Source organism: Hyalella azteca, unplaced genomic scaffold, assembly GCF_000764305.2.
Source record: "Hyalella azteca isolate HAZT.00-mixed unplaced genomic scaffold, Hazt_2.0.2 contig16054, whole genome shotgun sequence".
NCBI lineage: Eukaryota > Metazoa > Arthropoda > Malacostraca > Amphipoda > Hyalellidae > Hyalella > Hyalella azteca.
In genome coordinates this window covers 1-22,015 of record NW_025945881.1, presented here as the reverse complement: position 1 = coordinate 22,015, position 22,015 = coordinate 1, and the positions used below count along the sequence as shown (strand labels likewise).

The 22,015-nt window shown below is 38.8% G+C and overlaps 1 protein-coding gene across 1 annotated transcript; it reads right to left on the bottom strand.

The window, feature by feature from the left end:
• Positions 1 to 495: 495 nt before the first annotated feature.
• LOC108668038 lies at positions 496 to 7,099 on the bottom strand. The gene is made up of 10 exons (XM_018155168.1): positions 6,758 to 7,099; positions 6,281 to 6,621; positions 5,820 to 5,946; positions 5,284 to 5,490; positions 4,946 to 5,139; positions 4,287 to 4,403; positions 2,930 to 3,838; positions 1,895 to 2,443; positions 822 to 980; positions 496 to 516 (listed from the first exon to the last, which is right to left on the bottom strand). The coding sequence occupies exons 1-10, from the start codon at positions 6,864 to 6,866 to the stop codon at positions 496 to 498; spliced, it is 2,733 nt and encodes a 910-aa protein (XP_018010657.1). The 5' UTR covers positions 6,867 to 7,099.
• Between the last annotated feature and the right edge of the window lie 14,916 nt (positions 7,100 to 22,015).

Sequence of the window (22,015 nt, the reverse complement as noted above, 5' to 3'; positions counted from 1 at the left end):
CAGCAAAAATAAATAAATATAAGACGTATAAATTATATAAAAAACATAATAAACCTTAGAAGAAAACAAGGCGCACAAATGAATAGCACAATGCCACAGAAACACAACAGGAGCACAAATGATGAGCACAACGCCACAGAAACACAACAGACGCACAAATGATGAGCACAACNAGACAGATATTCATCAATATGGCTGCTTTGGAAAAAGTGCCACTTTTAGCAGCCTGGTACAACTCTAATCTCGTGGTCAAACAAACCACATGTTTACACACTTTTGTAACGAAAAGACGTAATCTAGTTGCAAGTCTAGCGTAAATCGTCACTAGTCAAATATACTATTCCAGGACTAGTGACACAGCTCACTTAAGAAGTATTTTGACAGGTGTGTCAATGGGATCTATGTGAATTTTATTAAAGGCTTCCAGCTTTGAGGTGTTGGGCAGTTTTTGGCCCACTCAAGGGCATTAAGTTTGAAATTTATGGCAAATTTCCTTCAAGTGATGTTGAGTTTTATCTGCAATAAATTCTTCACTTCAAAACATGCTATAAAAAAAGATAAATAACTAGTTTCAGATCGTACATTTCTTTTAATCAAGTTATCAAACCACTTAAAATCCCGTCCCCCCCCAAAAAAAATATAACTCTGTACTCACTGCAGTGAGTGACAGAGAGCGCATTTTCTCGTCGACGAAAACGTGAAGTCACGGACGGACAGACAGACAGACAGATGGACGGATGGACAGACGGACGTACATGACGAGCCCAATAGCGCCTGTTTTCCATAAATGAAAAAATGCGCTAAAAATGGTCGCAACTCACGGAAATTTCAGCTTCAAGTTTGGCCTGGTCCGAGAGCACAGCAGTGGATCTGGTCGCTGAGGCAGGGACTTCCATTCTGAAGTCTCCAGCGGTGACGCTCACCATCACGTTCACACTCTCTCCTGTACGCACGCAGTGGCGTTTGTTGCTCCCAGTTGCCTGCAAATGCCAATCATTACACCAGCATATTAATAAAGAGCATTGTTTCGCCTGCAAATGCCAATCATTAAACCAATATATCAATAAATATCATTATTTCGCCTGCAAATGCCAATTATTAAACCAAGGTATCAATAAATATGTTGGTTTATCAATAAATATCATAATAAATATGCCAATCATTAAACCGACATACCGGTAATAAATAGCATTGTTTCGCCTGCCAATGCCAATCATTGAGCCAACATATCAATAAATAGCATTGTTTCGCCTGCAAATGCCAATCATTAAACCAAAATATCAATAAATAGCATTGTTTCCGCCCCTGAAAATGCCAATCATTAAAATAATATATCAATAAAGAGCATTGTTTCGCCTGAAAATGCCAATCATTAAAATAATATATCAATAAAAATCATTATTTCGCCTGCAAAGGCCAATTATTAAACGAAGGTATCAATAAATGTTGGTTTATCAATAAATATCATAATAAATATGCCAATCATTAAACCGACATACCGGTTTCATTGATTAATAAAGCTCATTTACTTGATTAGCTACGAATTACATGTCACAGAACCAATAGCATAATATTTGATATGAATTTATGACAAAATTAACCACAAATTTTGTTTTAAATAGCAAAATTATCAAATGAACAAAAATGCTTTAATGCCATGGGATGAAAATTTGAAAAATGATACCTACCATTAGAAAGGTTCAGCTTACTTCAAACACCAAGCAATAATTCTACAAACTGAGATTGTTCAAATCTTTAGTAAGTCACAAAACCGTATGATGGTACTTATCTAATACCTTTTTTCTACTGCCAGAAATGTCTATCCGAACTTCTAATGTCCGTCCGAAGTGTAAGCAAATAATGTGGAGCATGCTAGCTTATTTTCATGACTAACCGCAGCATCCACATCATCTGGAGCAATGAGGCGTTTAGCAGAAGCAGGTCTTGATCTATCAGCAGGAACCGCGAAATTCGAGCCGCCAACATCAGGAGATCTTGCAGCAGGTAACGCCGGAACTCTGGGGCTCCTTGAAGCTGCTCCACCCAAAGGGCTTTTGAAACCTTTACTCAGGCGACATGGACACATTTTGTTCCCTTCCAACAAGGAATTCTTGTGGAAGAGTTGAGAAGACATGTCTAGAAGCTGGCTCAGCATTCCCGATAGCTCTGAAGTAGGTTTGGCAGCGGCTGTAACCAAAGGTTTGACAGTGGCTGTATCCCTTGTAATGGAAGAGAAACAAGCATTTCCATTAGCGTTCACTGCTCCAGGAGAAGGGCTATACTTGACGTCGATTTTAAATTTTGACTCGTCAGAAGACTCAGGCACGGCAGTATCTCTCGCTAAAGTTGTGACAGGGCTGGTGGATTGTGAACTTTCACTGCCAGGCTCTTTCTTTACGCTCTCGAATTCGTACTCAAGCAGCAATGGATTCATTCTTCCCAACTGCACAGAAAAAAATGAGTTTTCAGAAATGCACATGCAATGCGAAGTAAACTCTTGTAGCAGATCAAAGATTTTCTGAGCATTATCGATACCTTAATTTTCGTTCAAATCCATCAATGAAAACTAAGCTTGAAATATTGAAAATTCCAATAAATCGAGCTAAAACTCCAATGAAATCCCAATGTTGAAAATTCACAATTTTGGCATTTAGAAATAAGGAAGTTTCACATATGTTAGACGAGTCAAAGCAGTCATATTTCTCACCAAATGATTCCAAAAATAAGAATTGTACACTACAAGGAATTGGTAGCTCCAAAAAGCATTACATTTCACATTTATTCTAAAGTTGGGGTTACAACCAGAGCAAGCAAAAGCGTCTCTGCTAAACGTCGTTATGCATTGGGATGTGCAGAATCGATCTACCAAAATCGAAAATTGAACCTGGAAGAGAACATTAAAGTTTCGCTAAAATCCATATTTGTTAACCATGACGAAGAGTTCTCCGATGGTGAGACGCCCCACGCTGGCGAGCGTCCATCCGGCCCTGATGGCAGCGACGCGGGCACACAACGGCTCGACTGCGAGCTGTGCAGGCTCCGGCGCTGCTTTGTCGGGTGGTTTGGCCTCTTTGGGTTCAGAAACTTCATTTTTAACTTTTGAATTATCGCGTTCTTTTTCTTCGTTGTCTTCTTCATCCTCTACCTCTTCCTCGTCGCACTCGGTATCGTGTTCATCATAGTCTTCATTCAAAGCCTCATCGTGCGAGTCGTCACATGTATTAGTAGCAAACTTAATCTTCAGAGCTCGGCCCTTCCTAGACTTACGAACAACACTAACAGCTTCACAGCCCGGGGCAGTGGCAAGGCTTCCACCAACGGTCGGATGGTTTAATAAATTACGTTTCTTTGGCAAAGAATTATCACAGTTAGCTGTTGGGTCTAACGAGCTGGTGGAAAGGCCGCTAGACTTCACAGACAAATTAGTTTTATTCCTATTCTTATTACTTTGATTCCGAGAGCGGCTCAAAGGAGGTACAGTCGATGTAGTTGTCACTGCTTCGTGATCTTCATCAGAAGTTTGTGAATCGGCGCACAAATTTGTGGAGTTTGTTTTATTCCTGTTCTGAATACCAAGTTCCTCAGCATCGCTGAAATCTGTCTCCTCCTGAGAAGCCTCCCAAACCTCATCCACAACTGATACAGATGCTTGAAATTCACCAGTTCCTTCAGCCTTCTTAGAGATTGTCTCTTCTTCAGGCTTCTTAGGGAAAGGTTTTTGAGTAGGATTGCTACTCTTACGATTTGTTTTGGCTTTGGTTGTTTTTTGGGCTCCGGATTCCTTCAGCCATGACTCATGGCTTAAAAGAGATGCACAGGGATGCTGATCTGCAGTAACCTGAGATCAAGGACAAGACTCATCGAAGTGAAAGAATTGGAAATCGCCACAAAACTAAAATTTAGGTATTTTTTGCCTAAAGGCTTATATTGGAGAATTCAGGCGACAAGCATTTCTTTGAAGCTACAATGTTTATTTCATGAGCTTTCATATGCATTTTTAGATTTTAGGAGTCTCTTTCATATGGCTTTATACAAATATATTTGGAAATAAGCCATCAGAATCGCCGAAAATTCAATAAGAAATTTGCTACCTATTCCAGCGGAAGGTTATGAATTATTACAAACTTAACTCTATTTATTAAAGGAGAAAGTGTGAAAAATATTAGCTAAAATATAGATGCGCATTTTTGGAGAATTTGTAACAACATATATCATTTTTATGATTTGTCTCCACACTAAAAAAGCTCTTTATTATTCAAATGCTGAGGAAATAAATGCTACAGTACCTGAGTGACCCGAGAAAGAGTCACGCTGCATTGAGGTGAGGGCCGGATTCTGAGAAGAGGTTCTTGGATCTCAGGCACAGACACGCTTTGGTTGCTCTTCATCAGAAGTGATGCGCACTGCAAGTGCAATTCAATTAGCTTGGACTGAAACAACCAATGAAATTGCATTGTAAAAAGAGGAATCGTTTGTAGATCACAGAAATTGCAATCTAGATTTGCTCTAATGTTTAGCGCATTTTCTCATTTATGTAAAAAATGCACTAATGTGCGCGCCACGTCCGTCTGTCCGTCCGTGACTTCGTTTTCGTCGACGAGAAAATGCGCTCTCTGTCACTCACTGCAGTGAGTACTGTGTTATATTTTTTGTAGGATTCATGGTCGCTTGCAAAAACTCAGGCTTTTCGTCAAACATAAGGAAAATTAACATCAAATAAATGACATAAATATGAGTTGAAAGTTATGGATCAAATAACTGAGAATGATAGTTTATCTTATTATTTATTCATAACACTGAATCTCATTGAACTACAAATGAAAAATTCACTGCTTGATTGGTTGTGCACTCGTCCAATACTGCAGGATCCTGATAAAATTGCATTGAAACAACAATGGCATAGGCCCAAAACAGAAAAGCTTAACAGACATGCAGGCCAACAAACCGTTTTGAGATTCTTGAGTCTCCATTTGAGTTGGAGGAACATGAGCAGGTCCCTGAGAGGTCTGTTGGGGGAGAGCGTTGTCTTCACACGAGGGTTGTGTGCCAGGCTGTGCACGTGCGTCCAGGCGGCCATGCTGCCCGAGGACAACATCACAGATATTCTGCGGGGCAGCGGCTCACTGGCACGACTCTTGTCTGCACAAGATAATTTATAATTAATGTAATAGTGACATCTCTATGGTAATATGAACATCGTTTATAATACATAAGCACTAACTCGAAATGTCAAGATAATGAGTATGTATGTCAATGATAGAGAGAAATGAGGTTGAATGATACCTTGGGGTTGGTTGAATTTTTTCAGGGCTCTGCATTGTGGTGTACGTATCCTTATGGCTCGCCCTTTTACACGCACACTTGTACTTCCTTGCAGCACAAGTTCTTGTAACTGAAGTCCCCTTTTGTAGTCAAGTGTGCCTCCAACCCGACGCCGGAACTCTCCATAGTTCACAAGACCATATATCTCCTGAGTGGACTTCTTAGCAACTGGCAGGAACATGAAATGTTTGTCAGAAGGCAGAAAAATAAGATCATCCTTCAAAGATTTCCTAAATCTTTGTATTTGAAGATCTTGAAAGTATGAATAACACTTACATGCGGTGGGGATTGGAAAGGGTTCTTATTGAAAGTATGGTATAGTTTGACAAATTTCTGCTAAAAAATTGCTTGATAAAATGCTGAACAGTGCCAAGTGAAGCTACCTCGGAATAACTAGGTAGTATTGCTAACAAACTAAACTAGAACTTCCTTATGACATACTAATCCACAAAAAAATGTTTAGGAGTATAGAGTACATGGCAAGTGAAAGTACTTACTGCCAGCAAAACTAATATATTTAGAAATTTTATGCCACGTCCGATAGTAGAAGAATCTAACTTGGTCTTTATTCTTGGCTTGAGCAGAGGGAAGGCCTTTCTTCTGAATTTTTGTTTTGAAGTAAGCCTGAAACAGTCAGGTATTGTCAAATAATAGATAATTATGCCTATTTATATTTTATGATATTTTACTTATTTTCTAGCATTTTACTTCATTTTCAATATTTTTTCAATATTATTACAGACTATGGTTGAAAGTAGAAATAGGTAATATAATTTGTACACATTACAAATGTATTAGTAAGTTTATCATTTCAATAAAACTTTATCATATTTAACCAACACGGGGATGAAAACAGATACTTACAGACTAAAACTATGGTTGAAAGTAGAAATATAATTTGTACACATTACAAATAGAAAAGTAAGTTTATCATTTCAATAAAATAACTCCATTTTACCTGAATGGATTCAAAATTCTTGCCACATTCATTGATGGCTTCAAAAAAGATATCTTTATCTTCAGATGACCAAAGCTCCCATTGCCGTCTCCTTTTCTTGGGTTGGTCAGCTTCTCTGTCATCCTCTTCTTCTTCATCATCATCACCATCATTCTCCTCACCACCATCATCAGCCTCGCGTTCATCAACTGCTTCATCTACATCATTTTCCTCTGCTCCTTCATCCTCAACATTGCAACTTTTTCCCTGTGCTTCATTAGCTTCATTTGCCTCCTCTTCATCAATTTCATCTTCCACCTTCTCAGTAGCTGCTTGCTCAGGGGCACCAACTGCCTCTATAGCTGCACAGCAAAAATTTCTTTAGTTAATGCTCTAAAGAAATGGCAAAAGCATAAAAATCTACAGCATGTTAATAAACATTCATACTATTTTGTGAGATCATGAAAATATAGAACATTAAAATTAAATTGAGATTACCTTTAGAGAGGCTTGATTTCAATCTGGTATGGGCAACTGATGGTTTACAACTTGAATCTGCATTCTTCTTAGCAGCACCACTGCTAGTTGTGGCTCCTTTGGGTCCCATTATTTAATAAAGAGCACATTTGCTGCCAGTTGCAATATGACAAAGAAGTTTATTCAACATATTTTTACATCAATGAAACTTAGAAGCAAAATAAATATTTATGACAAATGTAAAACCAAGGCAAAGGGGTCCACTACTAAATGGAAAATTGGGCAGAAGCCACATGTGGATTGTACAAAAAACACCTGTGAATATGGCCAATTTCAGCCATTTTATGACCTCTCCCCAAATTCTTCTGTGGAAAATAAGAAGAACGGCAACAGATTAGTTTTACAAGCAATTTCCAAAAATAACCCATGAAGCAACCATTTTTAAAAACTTTTTTAGGAAACTTTTGACCAATATTCAAAATTAGGGTCCACAGTCCACTCACTCTTGCATGACATGTAACATTTTGATAGTTTTTAACCAGTTTGAAAAAGCAAAAGAGAATATAACAAGAAAACCTAAGGCCTGCACTAAATCTATTATATAGTCAGATGGAGGAAGACAGGACCAAAATCACTAACAAGCATTTAGCACCTATACCACAAATAACTGAAAAACCTTGAACCAATCACATGGTGCATATATTTGCACAATGGACTTCTAGGCTACAACTCAAGACTTTTTGCAAATAATACAGTTTTATGTGTGGAGCAAAAGAATGAGCAGGTCCCATCTTACCCCACTGGGGTAAGATGGGACCAGGCAGGGTTAAGACAGGACCAACTGTTAATTCTTAGTTTTCAATCAATGTATGGACCTAATATTTGCTATTACCCATCTAGAACCACATGAGTTGATGAAACAACCATTTATTACTGTTTTCTGCTGTAGGAAGTCAACCTCTATATAAGTCACATTGTTATTGGAGATTTAGTCACAAGAAAAGAAAACTTTGTTGGGCTTGCCCTAATAGTAAATTGGCCTTGGTTCATTGTAGAGCACTGCAGAGTAGTACAACCATCAAACGGGGTAAAAAAGGACGGTTTTGAGCGCTTTTTGTTAATAACTTCTTACCATGAAACATTTCAGAAACAAGTTTAAGCTCATTTTATAGCTCTTTGCAAGGGCTATCGAATGGCATCTTCAAAAAATTCCATATGCTATTCGTAAGGTGCCAGACGCAAAATAAAACATTCCCGATTTACCCCTGGGAACAGGGTAATCCGGGACACTTGCAATAAAAGTTAATTTTAAAATGTTTGAAGCATGCAGAGTGTACTCATCCATTACTAACAGTACTCTGAAGTCCTCCTCTTTCATTGCAGATGATGTAGATCAAAAATAAATGACATTTTCTGTGATTTTTACCTGTTTTTCCTTTATTGATATTGTATTACCATATTCATTAATTACCATATTATTAATGTGATATTACTGTATCCATGGACATGCCGTTGAGCATTGACAACGACTTTGTCCACTGCAAGCTTCATATCAGCAGCCATGTAGCATTTCTTCTTTATCTGTAAGCTTACAGGATGGTTTGTATGTAATTTCAACAATTTTAACCCAGTCAAGTGATTTCACTATAACAAAAAAAGATTGTGAAAAACATACCTGAAAGAGATGTAAAGATTGATCTGATAATGCAGTAATAAAGGTTTTCTAGACACTCAGAGGCTAGGGAGAGGCTGGAGTAAGCTGTGATTCAAGTGTATTGTTTACAGGTACAGAGCTGTAGATAAACTGCCAAGGAGCAAAACGGCTATGACAAGGTCAACACAAGAATGAACTATTACTTTGGTGGATTGATCAAAGAAGTCAGGCGGGACGTTGCTACATGGCTTCCCCACCCAAAGGTGGAGCCACAAATTGGTTCTTGACGTTAGTAGTATATGAAATCCTCTTCCTTCTTGAATTTTATTCTACGTCCAGTTCGAGATGAGCATTTCGAGGCGTTTTCCGGCAGTGTTTCGCTGGCAGGAGTAACCTCTTCGGCAAGTACTTCTGGATCCACAACTGGAGGTTTTGGTTGACAAGGAATGTGTGCCGGATTCAACCTGTCAATGGATACAGCTTGTTTCGCTCCGGTTGGGATTTGTATTATGAACAATTTTGGATGCCTTTGCAGAACCTTGAAGGGACCTGTGTACGGTGCTTCCAAGGGACGTCGCACTCTGTCAACATGTACCCATACGTGACTGCAGTGATTCAGCTTGGTTGGGATGTATGATTTTGGATTTGAATGGATTTTCCTGTCAGACATTTGGTAAAAATCAATTTTTGACATGTCTACAGCTAAATTACGAACAGAGTCACTATTGAACATTGAATTGTCATTGGTTATCAAAGGATGAGGTAACAGTAATGAGGTTCCCGTAACGGCAACAGCGGGAGAAAATCCAGAATCATCAGGCAAATTCCTAATACTTAGAAGTATAATAGGCAAAGCATTCAACCAATTTTGTTTTCGGGCCGTGATAGCGGTTTTGATAGTTCTATGCACACGTTCTACCATACCATTTGATTGCGGATGATAAGCTGTGGTACGTAGTCGCTGGAATCCTACCAATGCTGAAAGTTCAGAAAAAAGTTCAGATTCGAATTGAGTACCTTTATCTGTGACAACATTCAATAGCACAACAAAACAAGAAATCCACACTTCAAAGAAAGCAATGGCAACAGAAGCAGCAGTAATGTCAACAATAGGAATAGCTTCTACCCATCTTGTCACCCTATCAATACACATTAATAAATATCGGTATGGACTCTTATAAATTTCATTCTTTGGCACGACTAAAGGCAAAGGACCAACAAGGTCTAAATGAACAGTTTGAAATCTATCTGAAGGTTGACCCAAGGTTTGTACACTAGATTTCGTATGCCTATGAATTTTGCTCTGCTGACAAGATTGACATTCACGCACCCACGCTGTGAGATTCCTATCAATATCAGGCCAATAAAATCTAGATTTGATTATTTTGATGGTAGATTCAACACTGGGGTGTGAGAGGTTATGAAATAATTCAAAAATCGGGATTGCTTAGGCACAAAGGGGCGCGGTATGGGCAAGGAAACGTCGCACCAAACTATGCTCTGATCAGCAATTGTAAACGGTTTGAGCTTATCTTTATACAGCACAAGTTCTTCATCCTGAAGTTGTTGCACCGATATGGAATTTAAATCACATGGATCAAGGGTTACAGAATTAACAGGTCTAGAGAGACAATCGGCCACAACATTTTGACTACCTTTTACATATTTAATATCTGCAATGAATTCTGTTATCAATGACATGTAACATTGCTGTTTATCAGTCTTTAGAGGGGTTTGTTTACGAAATGCAGGAGACAAAGGTTTGTGATCGGTAAAAATAGTTACGAACTTTCCTTCAATTTGCGGTTTGAAATGAATGACAGCAAGATAACACGCAAGCAACTCACGGTCGAAAGTTGAAAACTTGCGTTGTGCCTCTGACAATTTCTTTGAAAAGAAGCCAATTGGTAAGGGCTCTGAGTTAAGCATTTGGTGCAGTGCGGCTCCCACAGCGTAACTAGAGCTGTCTGTGACAAGTTGATAATGGGTCACTGAAGAACAAGAATAAGCAAGAGGTTTAACATTCGCAAGTGCCTTCTTAACATCAACAAAAGCAGACTGTTCGTCATTAGAAAGAGACAATGATTTGGAATAAAGTGGCAATGAATGAATAGACTATCCATGTACCTTTGAAATGTGGCACCTGCGTTTCGTAGACCAAATGGCATTTTCAAGTATTCATATTTACCAAATGGAGTGGTTACAGCAGTTTTACCAATGTCATCTGGGTGCATAGGAATTTGATGATGAGCTTGAACTAGATCGATTTTTGAAAAAATAGTTTTACCTTCCAATTTGTTGGAAATGCTGTGGATATGTGGTACTGGATATCTGTCTGGAACAGTTACCACGTTGAGCGTCTGATAGTCCCCGCAGATCCGGTATTGACCTGGTTCCATTTTGGGTACGAGGTGAATGGGGCTGGACCATGGCAAACTGGACAGCGGTACAATGCCTGATGAGAGTAGATTCTGATATTCTTTTCTGGCAGCTGCGTACTTCTCACTTGATAGTTGTCTAGGTTTGCAAAATGTAGGCGCAGCGCTTCCTGTGTTGATTCAGTGCAAAACAGTTCCAGTCTGAGTTGTTGTGGTGGTTTTCGACTTTTCGTTGAAAGAAGCAAAGGATATTTATGCAAAAGGCATTGAACTTCTTCAGATAGAGCTGAAATATCGATGATGATCGTCTGCACGGGACAGCTCGCAAGTCTGTTGGTTGTGGTCTGCTTTCCTGTTGTTTTATTGATTAATTTATTGGCACCACAATCCACTAACAAATTGAAATGATTGAGAAAATCGAATCCAATCAGCGGGTTTATGGTATCGGCAATGACCATTGTCCAGGAGAAACTGAGGAGAAGTGCTGGTATTACGATGTCTAGGGTTGCTTCTCTGTAGGTGCGAATGTCTTCCCATTGCAAATTTTTGAGGCAATATTGACACAGCAGCACCCGTGTCTATAACAAAATTTAGTTTAGCTGCTCCAATTTGTGCAGAGACTTCCAGATGCGGCGGGCCGGAGATTACAGTGGTAACCCGCCCTGCTAGTTTTCCTGGTTGCTTGATGCGGATCTTGCCGGAGAAGAAGGACGCGAGTTGGGTTGTATTTTGCAGTCCTTTTTGTTAGGCCACTGGCACCATGGGTTGCACTTGGTAGCTTTTCCTGCAAAGTAGAGGTGGAATTTGCACATCTTGGGACATTGATCCTTGCTGAATGGATGCAAGCCATAGGGAATTTGAGTAGTTTGAGCGGACCAGTTTTGAGAAGATGAAGGTTCCTTCTTGTTTGCTTGAATGGCGCCAATGGAAGAGCTGGATTTAGTTAGGTTGCTGCGGACTAGATGCATTAATTCATCAGCTAAGGTTCCAAGTTGAAGTAGTGACATTTCGCATTGGGCTGCGATAACCAGTGCTATTTCAGATGGTAAAGATTGATTACAGAAAATAATGTTTTAGTGACAACCATCATATGTTTTGGAGAAATAAATCATAGTTCAGGTCAATTACTTTTCATTCTATGATGCCCAGTGCACAATTCTATATATATCATTCGATGTAGGTACAATTTTGTGACAACCAATGTTATACTAATTTTTCGATAAGTTTTGTTAACTGGAGCCTTTGCTAACTGAGGTTCTACTGTAAATGCATTTTAAGGGTGTCCCTAATTACCCCAGCGGGGTGTCCCTTTTTACCTGTCATGCGGAAACGGGTATCATTTTCTTTTGGAATGAGATAGGCAAATTCCATCAATAACATTTTCAAGCTGGCACCTGGGTTATAGTCAGATGGGGTAAGACAGGACCGAAATCACTAACAGGCATGTAGCATCTATACCATGAATAACTAAAAAATCCTAAACTTATTACAAGGTGTGGTTATGCAATGGGCTTTAAAGCTACAACTCAGACTTTTTGCATACAACACAGTTTTCTGTACAGATTAAAAAAAGTGAGCTGATCCCATCTTACCCCATTGGGGTAAGATGGGACCAGGATGGGGGTAAGAAAGGACCAACAGGTAATTCTCATGTTACAAGGTTTATAGTAAAAATATAAATCTGATATTCAATATTATCCATCTAGAAACACATTATTTGATTAAACAACCACTTGTTACTGTTTTGTGTTGCAGGAAGTCAACTCTAATATCAATAACATTGGAGTATTTGCCACGAGAAAACTTTGTTAAGCATGAAAATAGTAGGTTGGCTTTGATTCATTGTAGAGCACTGCCAAATGCTACATGTAGGTATATTCCATTAGTGTCATTGTCTGAAAATTTATCAAATTGGTTATAAAACCAATGGATAATAACTTAAGAGTCGGACGTCAACAGCTTTATACATAATAGATAGTAAAAATGTTGAAATTTACGCCACTATTTTTAGTTTTGCAATATTTTGATTAGTTTAGCTGCTACAACATTTCTACAAAATGTGGGACGCACGTCCCAATTTACCCCGCCTGTCCCTTTTTACCCCATTTGACGGTACATGTATATTTCATTAGTATCATTTATTTTCATTTGATATGATAGTCAGAAATTATCACTGGTTCCATTTTCCATGTATTTTTCCCCAACATTTCTTCAGGTCATTTCATTCGGAGGTCTTCCAGTTGTCCAATATACTGATTGTGTTCATTTTAATGGTTGATTCATATAAGGCATCATAGTCCTCATTGTCCATGTGTCTCAGTCTATTTGCTTCTGCCTGTTATTCTGTTGCTGCAATGTGTTTTTCAGTCTATTTTTGGCTGCCACTATTGCCCTCTCACTTTCCTCTTTTCACATTACAACCACATGTCTCATGCTGTGGGAACATTGCAATCAATTTCAACTAGCTTATTTTATTATTCTGCTCTTGAAGGGTAACAGATTGAACTGATATTTGCAAATTTTAGCTTTCCAGTCCTCACCCAAGCATGATACATTTCAAATGTGATCTTATCCAACCTTGAAGCTCATACTTCAGCTTATTCAGAAGACAAAGCCCTATCATATTATTATTATTTCAGACAGGCCTGTCTTTTTTCAGATAGACCTGTCTTTTTTTCACATAGGCTTGTCTCACACACAGCTTAACATCTTCACAAATTCCCTTTGTAAAGAGGCCTTGTATGAAATCTAATGCCATTTTTCATAGTTAGGCTTTTACAAAGCAAAGCTTGCCACATACAAGGGTTGAAGGCTATCTGTGCAGTTTCAGGTCAGGTCAGCAGTTTCAGGATCCTTAATTCAATTTTGACTACCAATTTGGTTAATTAAAACAGAGCCATAATTGGGTAAATAGGATTATTAGGTACCAATCTTACTCCCATGTCATCCTTTCTTCCCCATTTTAGAATGCATGTCATTGATGTCAAGCAGTGATAGTAGCAAGTAGGAATACCTAGTATGTCTTAAAAGTTGCATGTTACTTGAAGGTTACCAGCCCAAACCTGGCCAAAAAATTGTTTGTCATTAGATAAAGCTCATTTCCCAAATACAGTTAACTATTTTCTGACCTTTCTTCACATGGGTTTTCCTTAAAAATTTGCCAATAATTCACTACTTTCAGCAGTGTTGAAACAAACACTGAAATGACTGAAAATAGTTGCTCTAACAGATTCTTTCATCTAAATTAAATGCAATTAGAATACATGTCATGAACTGGTCCTTTCTTACCCCATGAAAGCTGTGATCTCAGCTTACCTTACTATATTATGACAAAAAATATAAGCACAATGAGTTTCATAAAATATTTTACAAACAATATTTATATTTCGGGCACTTCAACTAGCCTACAAGACTATTATGGTTGATCAGTTAGTCATAATACTATTTTTAATACATAAGGATCCCTTATTTATTTTTTGAGGGAATGCCTAGCAGATTCATCTTAAATCTTATCATATTTGATTTTGATCACTCCATCATGAATAACAACTTAATGAGCAGGCAAGTCTAAAATTACTCACAATAGATAATCTCTGCATCAAATAATTTCTAATCTCAGAAAATTCAAATAAAATTATGTCAATTAAATAAGATCTGGCAAGTGCTGACTTCTGTTGCATTGACAGTAATCGGCAGATCAGATAAATTTAAATAAATTTGAAGCTATAAATCTCATCCTTGCCATTTGTATCTGGTTGTTGATTATAGAATTTTATAACAAATGGAAGTTAGAAACAGCAATGCAATTTTTGTCTGGTAATTGAACACTACAAAATATTTCAATAAATAATGACCATTATCATACTGGTTGGTTGATGAGTTGCCTTTTCAGTGCAGAGTCTGCTTAGACTGCTAATTAGCTGAGTCTGGACTTTGACATGGGTGTCCTTTGGGTTTGGGGGGCGGTGACCCTGAAAAGGACTTTCATGAGTCAGGCCTTCATATCAGCTATCTGCCATGTATCAAATATGTGTTTTTGTTACTTGTCAGGTAGAGAGAAGAAATGTCAGGTAAGAGAGAAGTTTATATCAAGAGCAAAATGAAAACAAAAGAAAAATTTCAAGTAGAGAGCTATTTGGTCTATTATTGCACTGTACAGAGCTATTTGTATTTTTCACTGTATTATTGCACAAGAGCTATTTGATCTAGTCCCAATTATTGCACTGTAGTTCCAAGGTTCATAATAAATATTGACATCTCTCAGGCCTCAAATCTTATTTGTTTCATAATACATTATTATTGTTACAGTTATTATCATTTTATTATTGCTTGGTTTTTTATCATCTTACCAGCCTGGCAACCTCTTCCTCTCACTCATTCTCCGTGCACTCTCCAAAAATTGCATCTCTTTCTTCTTTCTTTGGCATCTATTTCATCTTTTTTTTCCATCCCTTGCTTCCATAGTCTTAAACCATATAATTTTACTCACTTTTCCAGTTCTTATTTTCATACTTTCACATCACATTCAAATGAGTGATGACAGTACAGGGTGAAAGAGGGATTGAATTTCAATTTCTGTTGTTGTTGTTTCTTGCGCCAAACGTCACGCTCGCATAGGCGGAGGCTCTGGTGGAGGTCGGAGGGGCGGCACCGGAAGAGGAGGAAGATGGGCGAAAGCAGGGAGGGTGGCCAGGAACGTTGACACCTCCACGGGGTTGTCCCACAATGATGAGACGCTGAGGATGTTACACCCTGTAAGGCTGTACTGTCAAACATAAACCATTAAAAAAACTAGCACCTGCCTCTTCTCTGAGCTAAAGCACATATTTAAATTATTGTAATACTCAGTTATCCAGCCTAGCATAATCTGAAGTTTAACCTCATTTCCACTCATCACTACTGCATCATCAGCATTAAGTAGCAATTTCAGTTTTTCATCTCTAACATTATAGGCAACATGCATTCTCACATCTATTCTTTATAGTCTAGCAGCCATCTCTTCAGTGTACAGACAGATGCCTGAAGAGATGCAGAAACAAGATACCGTCAACCGGGGCATCTCGGGACTGGCGGGGCAACTCGGGACGCACCTCTGACACGTCGTAAAACAGNAGTCACATACTTCTCACTCTTCCAATATCTGGCAGACTGGCACAGTAATTTTCCATCAACTCTACATATCATAAGCTTTTTTATAGCTATCATCTATGAAGGCCAAGTAGATGCTCCATCCATCTGTCTCATTTTTTCAATCAATTCATTTACAATATATATGTTATTTTATTCTCTTTTGTCAAACCTGGATCTAAAACCATTCTGTTCCTCAGACCTCACCAAGAACTTTTTCACACTCTATACAATTTGCATTTGCTCATTCAAAACAGCAAAAAAAATCTTGCTACATCCTACATGTGTTAGCAATTAGCATTGAGAAAACAGCATGAGGAATTGGCCTGCAGTATTCTAGCTCCTTGCAATTGTGGCCTCCCTAGTCTAACAAGGTTACCTGGCTTTCATTCTATGCATCAAGATTCATCATTCAGGTAAACAATCATTTGTCCAAAGTCACTCCAAACAACATTGAATACAATTAGTCAGATCCTGACCAGACTGACCTTAACCATACCTGGATACATTTTGTTGCTTTAATCAACAATCTGCCAGAAGCAGTGTCCAGCATGTATGCCAACGACACAAAAGTTTATAATTCAGTAAAGAATGCATCAAATAAAGCGCAATTGCAAGATGAACTTGACAGTTGACAGTTTAGTTAACTGGGCTGATACGTGGCAGATGCGGTTTAATGCTGACAAGTGTAAAGTACTTAACCTTGGGAAGAACAATGAACAGCAAGATTACAGTATGAGAAGACATGGTTGCAACCGCAACAAGAGAGTAGTGATTGAAAAGTCTAGTGTGGAAAAAGATCTCGGAAATTATGTTGACAAGGAGCTGAAATTTTCTAAGCATGTTGAAATGCAAGCTAACACATCCAACAAACTTCTCGGACAAATCAGACGCTCATACAAGTTCCTAGATGCAGAAGCAATGAAGCAGTTGTTTGTTGCTGTCATCATCAGTGTCATGCACCTGAATCTAGAGTTTGGAAACGTTGTGTGGAGTGTGGTCAGTGGTCACCAAGATTTGAAAAGGACAACAATTTAATAGAGAATCTTTTAAGACGTGTAACAAAGATAATTCCGGGCTTGAAGGGCAAGTCCTATGAAGAAAGATTAAAGATTATGAAGCTTCCAAGCCTCAGTTATCTACATCTGTTTGGGGAACTCATTGAAGTATACTCTTGGTTTGTACAAGGTTCCCAAAGGCAGCAAAGGATTACTAGAAATTGAAACAAGAAACAACACCAGGGGCCACGGATATGAACTAAAAAAACTGTGCTGCAACTTCTCCATGCGCCAACATTTCTTCTCGCTTTGAATCACCCACGTGTGTTACAGACTTACAGCCTACCTGATGACATTGTTGGTGCTCCAGCCTCCAAGTATCAAGTATGAATGTGTTCAAGAACAGACTAGATAAAGCTATGATGCTATCAGCTATGGAAAAATATATGTTCAGATTTGAATTGCCTAGCACCATTTCAAACCTGGTGGAAGTCGAGTTACTCGAGTAGCTATTTCAAATTATCATCAGTCATGAAAAGATCTGGTCAAATGACACAATTTTAGATCTTCTGTGAACAAGGCACCTTAGGCACAATAAGGAAAAGAATATGCAACAGGCCACAACATCAGGCCTACACTTCAGTGCATGGTGGCAGGGAATTATTGTGAGTACTCATCGGTCCACCGCCGTGCGGCGGTCTTAACCCTTTGCAAGGCCCCATGCCCTTGGTCCTTGGGTTCCTCTTGCAAGTTGTAATGGTCTAAACTCAACAGTTCGACCCCATGGTCTCATCACAACTCCCTTTAGAAATATGTGGAGTTTCGAAATTGATAGTAATAAATCAATAAATATTTGAACTGGGAAATTCCTTAGTTACTTACGTTGGTTCCACAATGATATCAATGACGTAAAAAATGACAATGACATCGGTTAAGCCTCAGCCATGATTCTAGCTTTGCTCAGTCCTTGCACTCTTACCTCGTAATTCATGATGTTAGAACTTCAATATTCAAATATTGACACTACTGTCAAGTGACAATATCACAATCAAAATTATTTCACAATCAGAAATATGTTATAATATCACAATCGAAAATATTATTCACAAATAACCATCCATTTCAATGCCAAACTGGTCCCATCTTCACGCTAGCCATATGTAAACACATGACTAGCGGTGACGTCACACACAAGAACACATGGGAGACAAAAAAAAGCAATATTTCGCTGTACCACAAACAAATAAATGTAAATAATTAGCAATGGAAATGTGTTTCTGCAACATTTTGAGAGACTGTGCCTAAGCAGAATAATATATTGTTATTATTATAGTTATATAGTAAATATACTGACAATAAAATAGTTCTTTTGATGGCCACTGCTGGCACTAGCATCTGGATGTGGAAGCATAATCTTTGTTTAAAATTCAAACAATTTGATATATCTTACTGCGCCACAAGTTAATACATTTAAATAATTAATAATGGAAAATATTTTGCTGGAACACTTTAAGAGACCGGACCTAAATAGAATACGATATTATTATATATTTAGTCAAGATACTAAAACAATAAAGTAGTTCATTTTTTTGCCGCTGCTAGTGCTGGCATCTGCATCACTGTAGCCTGTATGTGAACCTTCCATTCATAATATTAATTCAGCATGGAATCATGGAGATACAACTTCTATGATTAATTTGAATCATAAAAATTAACCTAATGCAAGAAATTAGCAATCAATAATTCAACATTGTTTTGTAAGTTTTGTACCAACGGAACTACGGAAAACTACATTAAATATGTATTGGCAACTTAAGCTAAAAAAATGCACTGTAACGGGAAACAGCTGTGAGAGAAGATGCCAGAAAGCGCGATGGATTAAATTTAGTCATTTTTTATTTGAAATCGGTCTCAGTTCTTTGGACTAGGAGCGTAAATTACAGTGTAAAACCTATTAAAAGTTTACGTTTATGCATGAATTTTGATGCTGTTAGCATTGAAATACTTGAAAGTATCTCTGATGCAAGAAATACTGGCTAAATACATTTTAATTTAGAAATTAACATCAATCGAAATTACTGTTGTTCAGGCTTCAGGGCTATGTTGGTTCTTGCAAACCGATTGTTGCATCCAGTCACTTATATTGAAAATAGAAATATTTAAGCAAGTATTTCTTGCATAAGAGATAATTCAAAGTTTGTTAATATTAACAGCATTATAATCCATGCAGAAATGTACATTTTTTACATAGATATTAAAAATTTAGGCTCTATGACTCGTATACTATGCGTACCTAGGATTTCAAATCGATGCATGCATTCAAATTCAAATAAGGCCCACCCACGGCCCACAGTGCAGAGAGTGGATGAATATTGCAAGATCTTTGGCGACGCTTCAGTAGCCAAATTTTTGCCTTCAGAAGATCTTGCCAACACATTTAGATTGAAATTCTTGCATTTAATATATTTCTCAGTCTTCGGCCAACTAGTATTTAGAAAAAAAGTAAGGTTTCCGGTATGTTGGATGGATTACAATGCAGCATAGTGGCAAACCAGAGTTTTTTTAGAATCAGTTCATTTTTAATTTCCTCTTTATTCAAGATTTAAACTAATTTCTTAAGTATGATAATGCTGGTATGAGTGGTATCCAATATCCATGATACTTTACTGGTCTACTTATAGGACTCAAAAATGAACTTGAGGGAGAGTCTGAAAAACTCTCTGCTTGGTCACTATGCAATGCAGCGAAGCTTGTCCAGAAATCAGTTGCGATGAGTTCCCGCAAAAAAATGTAAACGTTTTTTTCGATCGCGTAGTTTCGGTCACATTAGAGCAGTTAGACTGCTTTATTACATGTTCAGTTGACACTTGCTGTACAATCAGACTGTTTTTAGGATTTCAGTGCCAAGATCACTATGTTAGGTATGTTATGCAGAAATAAACCAAATTTTTCTATAAAAATTAATCATGGGACATAAAAACAAATCAAGACTTCTGTGTTGTGACAGTTATGTGTCAATGTCATAAGTGAATCACTCAGGCAAAATTATTTGTTAACTTTTTTGGTGGGATAAGCTGGATAAATCATAACCTAACATGCCTGAATGGCTGCAAATAGCCTAATAGGTATGGCAAATGGCAATTGCTCATAATATGAAGGCACCTATTTTTTTCATCATATTTCTTATATGAGCACTGGAAACTGGTGCATTCAGCCCATTGACACTTAACCCTGTAGGCCTGTACTGTCAAGTCACTCAAGTGTCAACTTGACACTTGACAGTACAGAGTCAAGCCTGTGCTGCCTGTCAGCCAGTGTCAGGGTTTAACCTAAGACTAAGTTGATGCCCCGCAGCGCCAGCATTGAAGTCAATTCCTATCAATCAAATATTCGTCGTTTTACCTTTTACGTCGTAGAATTGACAGACACAGACTTAACAACTTGCGCGCGTCCGATGTCGTCCGTATCTTTAATCTAATATCGTGTTAATGCTAGATGATTCAAATGAATGACGGCCGCTAAGCTTACAGCCCTTAGCCGCCCTTTTCACAACAGAAAATCCTTCGTTTGTTTACTTCTTGTCTTGAGCAGACTCTCTAAGTCATTCCGCTAGTGCTGAGCGATAACCCGCTAAGTTTAAACAGACATCTTTCTGTCCACGAAAAGATATACATTTTTCTTATATACTTGTATAACTCTTAATTATCAGTTTGGAAAAATACATGTAATTAGTACAAAAATATGTTTTTCTTACACTCAAACGCTCTTCTGGTAACGCTCTGGCTCTCTTTCGGATACGCAAAGACCTTTCACTGGATTGACGAACCCTGGCTGGGACCTAGACCTGACCCACTAGCTTTAATAGTCACATGTGGCAAGGGTTAGCTGAGGGCTGCTTAAACTTCGCGCGGATTGAGTGGCACCCGTCTTGCATCACTAGTCAAGCTCATAATCTGCTGAGCTCGGTACAATCAGAGCTATATTCGAGCGTATGAGTGGTCCCGTCGGGACTGCGTGTGCACAACAGCAGGGATCCCCTTGTTGGAGGCCACTTAATTGGGTGCCTGCTCAGCGTATCGGACGAAAGCAAACATCGTGATAACTGAAATGAACTCTCCCAAGAACGCGCCCCTCGTAACTAACTCTCTGGCAACGACCCCGCTCTCCACAATTGAACCCACCATGACCTCCCAACCGCCGAAACGGCCGAGCCGTTGCCCTCGACACTCGCGAGCCGGAGGAGTCAGCGGACAGATGAACCTGAACGAAACCGAGGATATCATAATAGCGCGAAATTAGGAACGAGGACCTGACGAACGAATTCTCGCCCACCCCGGAGATCCAATACATTGGAAAATTTGAATGAACCCTCTGGACAAGCGCCCAAATAGCAGATGAAGTTTTCCACGATATCAGCCAATGACGGCCACCACCTCTCCGGTATCGACGTTATAAAAACCAACAGAGAAATACAAAGAACTCTAAAGGGTAAACCAACTAAGATCACTGAAACCAGGAATGGAGCGTTCCTTGTTGAGGTCACAAACTACCGACAGAGCCAAACCATAACTACTATAAAGACTTTAGCCAATGTGCCACTTACAGCTGCTCCCCACCGAGAAACTCAATGAGACTCGCGGCACGATCTGGTACCCTAACCGCCCGAACAATACAGACGAAGATTTACTAATAGAATTGAGTCAGTACGGAGTCAAGGCTGTGTATCGTACAAGGAGAAGGGAGCAGGGTGTACTGGTACCCTTTCCTGTCTATATATTGACCTTCTATGGCTGCCAGCTCCCGTCGCATGTTGTAGTTGACTGGACGCGCTGTCAGGTGCGACTTTACATCCCGAGGCCTCGCCGATGCTTCAGATGTCAGGGCTAAGACCACGGAGTGGCGGCATGTCGCCGGCCCGCTGCCATTTGCGTTCAGAATCAACATGAACTGCCCTGCACTAACCCAATCAAATGCACCAATTGCGGAAAACCACACCCCGCCAGCTCCATCACATGTCCCATTTACAAAATGGAAGAATAAATAATAGCCACCCAAACAAAAGAGCGCATAAGCTACGGGGAAGCCAGGCAAATGGTAAGGAGTCGATACGTCAACACACGGA